A 7,783-nucleotide genomic window follows, 5' to 3' on the forward strand; every position below is an offset into this window, starting at 1 on the left:
ATGGTGTACATATGGGTCCAGGGTGAACCTTGGCTGGCCAGATGGCCCGGCTGCCACAGCACCTACTGGGGAAACTGTTGGAGAGAGTTTTCGCTCCTCATTTTTCACTCCCTTCCACATGTTCTCACTTGTGTTCAGTTTCCTTTTCTCTTACGCTTTTCCCTCTTCACTCACTCGTACTTTTTTGCATATTAACCATTTTAAAGACAAATTCTGGAAGAACAAGAACGACATAAATGGGGGAAAAGAGCACAAGCTTCCTATAGTTTTAAATAAATAAATAGAAAACACAAGAAGATGGTTCATGCCTGCAAAATTACGAATTGCAAAAATAAAGCGACACAGTACACTTACAATAAAGACTTTTTAAATTTTAGTTGTGGGTGATATTCCTACAGTAGCTACAAGGATCTTCTGAGGACTACTTTCTGTGTTTATATTTGGTCAGAAAGAGATGTTTTTTGAGATAATATCTATTAAATTGAGGTTTTCTGGAAAGCTGGAGGAGGCTTGCACTCTTTGCCCCATTCAGCCACCAGAGGACCAGCAGTCATAATGGACAAAATTATAAAGAGTAACACCCAGGTTGACAGGTTTTCCTTTGATTCCTGATGTCTTCTTTTATAGCATTATTTTCTTGTCCTTCAATCTTGTACATTTCACCTGTCTGCCCCTCTTTCTCTGCACTGTTTCTCTTTCCTCTTTGCTCCGTCACCTCACTCCCTCCGTGCTCTCCTTCCTTCCATTTCCAACTTTAAACCCTAGTGGTGATTTTTAATCTCTTTCAAGACTTAAAGCTTTTTGGACACAACATTCATTTCTGAAAGGAGATTACAGTTTCCCTGTTTCACTCTTTGTGCACCTTATCATATCTTTGTATCTATTCTATTCTCATTCTGCTTTCTGGGTTTTTGCTCTCCCTCTTCCTGCCTTCTTCTCTCTCTCTCTCTCTCTCTCTCTCTCTCTCTCTCACACGGAAATTGCTGTTAGTATTAAAATGCATGACAAGTAGATCCAGTCCTTGAAGATGAAGTGTTCGTGTTTGTGTGTGTGTGACTGCACAAGCAGAGGAATGGCAGCTTGGTCCTCTATGTGCCTCTCTCCATCTCTTTAAGCCTCCTCTCTGCACCTCTCTCGTCCAGGTGCGAGCTATGCGTCTGTCATTCGTTGGAGAGCTCGGCTGGGAGCTGCACATTCCCAAAGACTCTTGCCTTCCAGTCTACAATGCTGTCATGGCTGCTGGTGCAAAGCATGGCATCATCAATTCAGGATATAGGGCCATCGACTCGCTCAGCATAGAGAAAGGTAACCCTCAATCTGAGGTCATAAATAACTAAAGCCAGCTCAGGTTACAGATTTACTGAAATTTAAGAAGTAAATAAAACAATTGAACTCGATTCTACAGTAATATTAATATAACATTTGTATAGAAGCCAATCAAGGTGGATTACTGGATTATGTAAATTGCAGGTTTATGCACATAAATAAAGGACGAGTTTGATGCAAATATGTTTAAAAAATACTTCCTTAACTTTGCACAAAGCTGTTTGAAAAGAATTCTGCACTGCATGTTTCCACCTCTCTTGTGTCACCTCTCACAGTTTGCATTGTCTCCTCTTTTCTTCATCAGGGTACAGGCATTGGCACGCCGACCTTCGCCCAGACGACACACCCTTGGAGGCGGGGCTAGCCTTCACCTGCAAAATGAAGAGTTCAATCCCGTTCCAGGGCCGGGATAGGCTGGAGAAACAGAAGCAGGATGGTCTGAGGAGGCGCATCGTCTGCTTCACCATAGATGAGTCAGTAAAGCTTCTGTCATGACATCATGTGTTTGTCAGAAGGAAATTAATGAAATGAACAAAACATACAGAAGATTTGAACATCGCAGGTCATTTTAGAAAACACATAAAAGTTTTTAAAATGAATCCTCCTGTAAGGAAGTGAGTCAGATCTCTTCCATAAATAAATTCCTAATGATAGTTTTATAATTTGCAGCAGCAGCATAGCTACATCACATGTTGGTAAATAACCTTTACATTTCACGGAGAGTGATCTTACTCAGAGAACGAGAGCCTTAATATTTCATGATTTTTATGCATTTAGCAAATGTGCAGTGAGAAAATGTAAAACTGATTAAAAAAAGATCAATGTATGTTTGAGATGCCTGAGCCCTGAGCTCCAGATAAACTGTGAAGAGTTTACGAGTGAATACAGTCCTCATTTCTGTCTTTTTCTATTTGATTTTTATCTGAAAACACATAAAAGGTTTAAAGTATTCTACTTTATTCAGATTCTAAGATGTGATTCCACCGTTTCATTACTGTGAAGTGAAAATCTCATAACTCTTGGTTTGGTGATTATTAATGTTTAATCTTCAGCTGGAGCATTACATCCCCAAATGAGTTTAGGAAATTCTATAAACCGTACATTTATCAAAGCAGTTCAGTACACTCGGAAATAATGGTCAAACTAAAAAATACATGTTTGTCTTGGTTCCTGAAGAGTTTACAGTTTAGAGATGTAAGTAGACCTGACAACAGCAATTTGACATCATAAAAACATTGCTCTCTTCATGTGAAAGAGATAGTTGGCATATTCTGTTTGACACTAATTCAAGTCTAACTTGGATTAGTTGATTTTTTGATTCTGTTAAAGGAACCGGGTATGTGTGGTGTGTGTGTTTGTGAATGCATTTAACCTTTATTTTTCTCTCTCGCTCCACCAGGAAAGTACCAATGTTTGGTCTGGAGGCTGTCTTCCGTAATGGTGTTCCTGTTGGTCACCTGCGGCGTTCTGACTATGGCTTCTTCATCGACAAAACTATTGGTTATGGATATATCCGCAACCCTGATGGTGGAGTGGTAAGGGCCTTAAACACATGTGTACATAAACCAACACACACACACCATAAAATGTAATAATTATATAATAATTTCAGTTTTGTTTTCTGGGCTGTTTATTGTAATTTTTGTAATTTTTTTTGTATTTTTCTTAAATCACAACATGTTTTACTAGCAAGGTGAGATAATCACCACTTTTCTCCCATGTTTGCAGGAACAGTAGAAATGTGTGTCAGTATCTTGAAAACAAGACAGGAAAAGGCAGATTCCTGCATTAGCTTTACAATTTACAATTTTGGGCCTCAATAATAAAAAAAATAGATTAGATAGGAGCCCACATTAGACTGAATAACAATTTTTTTTGGCCTGCATACAGTTTTTTCGTGTGTGTGTGTGTGTGTGTGTGTGAAAGACCATTTTTTCTCTCCTGATGAAAATACAGAAACACACTCATATAAACACAAATAGAAGATCAGAGAGAAGAATAGAAGCAGTGAGAAAAAGCTATGGGTTGAAGTGTGTGTGTGTGTGTGTGTGTGTGTGTGTGCGTGCATATGCGTGTGCTCATCTTTTTAATATCCATCCCCGAGTCGTGACCAGCGAAACAAAGCGGATTGACCCTTGGCTTTGTTGAGCACTTCAGTTTGGAGATGCAGACACACAAATGCAGACACGTGTGCACTGTGACACACACACACATACACACACACACACACACACAGATGCCATGCTGAAGCCAGTGACGTGAATGTACAGTGGGGGATGTGGATCAGTAATACTGAATGACAGACCTGTGTATATATGTAGGTGTGTGTGTGTGTGTGTGTGTGTGTGTGTGTGTGTGTGTGTGTGTGTATGTATGTGTGACAGGCTTATGAAGAGCGCCGTACAAGTGTCTGCACTGCTCTGTCTGCTTGATCTCTTTATTTCTTTTTCTTCCTTCCCTCTTTATATATTTCTATACATTTTACAGTCAAACAGTGGTAAAGTATAGTACATTATTAAAAAAATATCCCTTGGTTTAATTGGCTGTCAGACTGTACTGTACATGCATCAGTGGTGTTTAAGTAAGTGTGAAAGCATTTAATATGTTTTAGGAAAGTTAATGACAGAAGCATCTCTTTGCAGGAAGGCACATTTGACTCTGTCTGCTGTTCATGAATTGTATCTGATTTCTTTGAATTAAAATGAATAAGAAAGTTGATATTTCATTATTTTTTAATAGGAACGCCTGACTAACACTTTGGATTTAGTGACTACATTTCACTTTAGAAACCTGGTATCATTTTATATCTTAATAGAATAACAGTAATAGCGGCAGCATGCCATCAAAAATTGGGGACTCAGAGGATTTTAAAGAGAACACCGAATTAAACCAAATTCAGGTAAATGCTGGGCATCCATTCAAACTGAGACAAGGGCAACAATGTCATTCCTGGTGTGCCGCCTTTGCTGTAATGTCACAAGGCTGTAAATGTTTTAAGCTGGAATGAACGCAGCTTTATCTCTGAATATGGCTGTTAGTTGGATAGAGCCTTTGACCACAGCGCTGTTCCCTCTAAAGCCCCTCAACATGGAAGTAATAAAAAAAACTAAGTGGTGATGAGAAAGACAGAGCTGTACGTGTGTATGAAAAAGGGAAAGAGCGAGTGACAGATCAGTGAGAGAGCTGGAGGGAGGGTTAAGGGAGTCAGTCAGTAAAAATTAGCTCTCTGGGTTATGAGGGAGCTGACATTGACTCATGAGTGAAAGAATTGCTTTCAGCGTTGTATAACTCCTGCACTGTTCTCTTCTGTCAGATACTGCATGAACGCTGTGAGGCAACCCTTTTTTTTTTTTTTTATACAGAGTAGGGATCAATTGGTCATCTCATTTTCTGTCTCTGCTTTAATCTCCACCATCTCCTCATCTTTCCGAATACAAATTTGCTCCCCTCTCTCCTTTTCCAGCTTATCTCCCTTATTTTTTTTGATTTTCACACTTCTTATTTTCACCCCATCTCTCTCTCTCTCTCTCTCTCTCTCTCTCCTCTCTTTTATCAGGTGAGTGCTGATTTCATAAAGAGTGGTGAGTTTACCCTGGAGAGGATGGGAGTGACGTACAAGGCCAAGGCGCACCTCAAATCTCCATTTGACCCTGAGAATAAACGCGTCAAGGGCATCTATGCTTGAGAAGGACCACACTCGTGTAAACACTGAAGCAAACACACACTTCTGGTTGATGAACGAAGCAGAGAGAGGCGCAACTGACTTTTTACATACAGGTGTTTAAATCTTTACCTCTCTGTCTCAAATGTTGATTATTTTATTCAGATTATATCTGTGATTTGATGGAACTTGAACACACGTGATGGAACTTGTACTCATTTAAAAATTTGGTGTTTTATGGATGGTGGAAAATCTGTATCAAGAATATCAGAAAGCTGCTGATATGATGAATCTGGTTCGAATGTTTTGTTGTTGAAGGTGTTTCATGTCCTCAGCAACACGTTTAGAGATAAATAAACTCCTGTGAATGCTCTCATGTGAGGAGTATTACTGTGAAGATTACAGATGACGTGTCAAAATCGTCTTATCTCCAGTAATCAAAGAATTTAAACCAGTACACCTGGGTAAACTGAAAACGATTCAGTTGTGACCCAGCTAACCTTGAGTAAGCCTGCAGCTTTACAGGATCGATCTAAAGGGCTCAAATAACAGCACATGATCAATTTTAAGACAGTTTAGAGAGAGAAACCAATCAAAACAAGCCAATTCAAAATGGGGGCATTAATGTGTAACTAATCCATGTCTGTTTTCAAATGCTATGATTTTTAGGCCTCCACTGAAAACACTAGTTAACTCAGACATCTTATAGTACTCTGTCTTTGTGAAGAACAATAAGCTAATATTCATTATTATAGGTGTGACGGTAATGTTGTTTATGAAACACAGGCAGATGTTGCTGTTGTGCTTAACTTTTTTTAGCCCAATTATCAGTACTCTGGTACAGTCACATATGCATGTGTGTGTGTGTTTTTACTCAAAGTAAATACCATAAATTCCCAATTAGTAGCCAGAGCCTTTATTAGAAACAGGCCATTATTAGAGTCAGACCATTCACTCTAATTTTGTCCTTATACTGCAGTGAATTTCTAATTTATCCTAATGAGGAAATGAGGACAATATCTATGAGTGGTATCCTACGAGATATTACAGTATTGTATTAGAGAATGCAAGTACTCTCAAACTATAAACCATCTTCCCTAGCTTGAGGCAGTTTGAGTCAGATTACAATGACTGATGTTTGTGCTGATAACAATGACTAAAATCAGAGTTTTACTTGCTAGAGTGGTAGTGAGTGTTTATAGGAGCTGGGGAAAAAAGGGGGGAAAAAACACCCTGAAGCGTAGTTTACCAGCCAGGAACAAAACACTGCTGAAGAAGAATGACAGAAACAGACAACAGTTATCAGCAGCTGTTACAGATAGAACCCGTTTGTTTTCTGATCCGTCCTACTCTCCAGGGTTGTATTTTTAACAGATACATTGTTCTCTAAAAGGGTTACCATTTCATACATTCTTAAGAGCTCCCATTTCTTGTTTTGATGATAAATCAAACTCACTTATTATATTTTTTTGCATCTACTTCACAGTAGAGCCCTCCCAGCTGTATTCGCTTCACATTTACTGTGAAGCATCTGCGGGACACTTTGAGCAACAACACATTAAAAACCGCCTTTGCTTCATTAATTACCACTTTCATTTCTACAGTTGAGCTCAGTGTAGCGGTGTAGTGAGTGTTGTAGAACTCATCTAATCAATGCTGTGGAAAATTAAAAATGTGAATTATACTGAATTGTCTACCCGAGTCCGTATAGATTTTTTCAGGACGAGCCTTAATTTGAGAGTATATACATTGAGAGTTTATGATGCTTATTCGTGTATGCGCTTTGTGTGTGTATATATACATAAAAACTAAAAGGGCTAACATGTTTTCTAGCAACATGTTTCTGTGTTGACAACTCATGGTTGTTTGAATGAAAATGTCTTACTCACTTTAAATTTTTTGCAGTTAAAACTGACTTAAACAGCGGAAGGATATATCAATAGTTGAGCACCTTGAGAACTGATTCATTTCTGTAGTGCAGGTGTTGGTATGTACAGTAATTTAAGATGTTTAGTTAATCCTTTGTTTACATGAATGAAAAACTACAAAATGTAGTTTTTGTCTTTCCACACTTATACAATTTGGCAATAAATTCTATTTTCCAAGTGTGTTTACACTCACTTAAACTATTAAAGTTTAGGCCAAACGGAAAGTAAAGTTGATCTCACGCACACTCTTTGAGAATAGAAGTGTGTTCAAGTAGAAGCAGGCATTTATATGTATAGCTACTACCTGCTTCTGCTGATGTGTGTTGCTGCACGTTCAGCACAACATGTTTACTAATGTGGACTGATTCATTGATTCTACCCAGAAAGCCATTAATCATTGAAATGGTTGTTCTCAGGAGTAGCTTAGGTTAATAACAAGACTTAGGCAGGAAATGTGAAGCAGACTTATAACACACTATCACTAATGGTCCTCTACCACAATGTGTCCAGAGGCTGTTTTTTTTTCTAATAGAGTTTATCTAATTTCTCTTAAAAATCTTGATGATAGAGAGCAGATGAAGATGATTTTTAATTGTGAAAAGTATTTCACAATGCTTAAAAATGTGCGTCTCCGTGTTTTGTTTGGACAATGCATTTATTAATATATACTGTCTTAAAAGATTTTGACCAGTACAAAGAACAAAAGTGATCAGTTGAAGGATATGTTAAGTCAGACTCATTTATTCTGTCCAAAGCAATTTGTGTTTTAATAAATATCTTTTTAACTGCCGACATTATTGTGACTTTTCTTTCAATTGAACACACAAAAAATTAAGCAAACACGCACAGGAACATGTAGCAAAGGACA

General features: G+C 38.2%; 1 protein-coding gene across 1 annotated transcript in view; it reads left to right on the forward strand.

Moving 5' to 3' along the window:
• The window catches only part of sardh (sarcosine dehydrogenase), a 50,496-nt gene extending 42,789 nt beyond the window's left edge, over positions 1–7,707 (forward strand). Inside the window, exons 19-22 of the mRNA XM_067573620.1 lie at positions 1,143–1,305; positions 1,631–1,799; positions 2,726–2,861; positions 4,883–7,707. Of these exons, the coding sequence (XP_067429721.1) occupies positions 1,143–1,305; positions 1,631–1,799; positions 2,726–2,861; positions 4,883–5,011 (597 nt within the window). The 3' untranslated portion in view covers positions 5,012–7,707. The remainder of the gene's footprint in view (positions 1–1,142; positions 1,306–1,630; positions 1,800–2,725; positions 2,862–4,882) is intronic.
• The last annotated feature ends 76 nt before the right edge of the window (positions 7,708–7,783 follow it).

Source organism: Thunnus thynnus, chromosome 19 (genome assembly GCF_963924715.1).
Source record: "Thunnus thynnus chromosome 19, fThuThy2.1, whole genome shotgun sequence".
Lineage (NCBI taxonomy): Eukaryota > Metazoa > Chordata > Actinopteri > Scombriformes > Scombridae > Thunnus > Thunnus thynnus.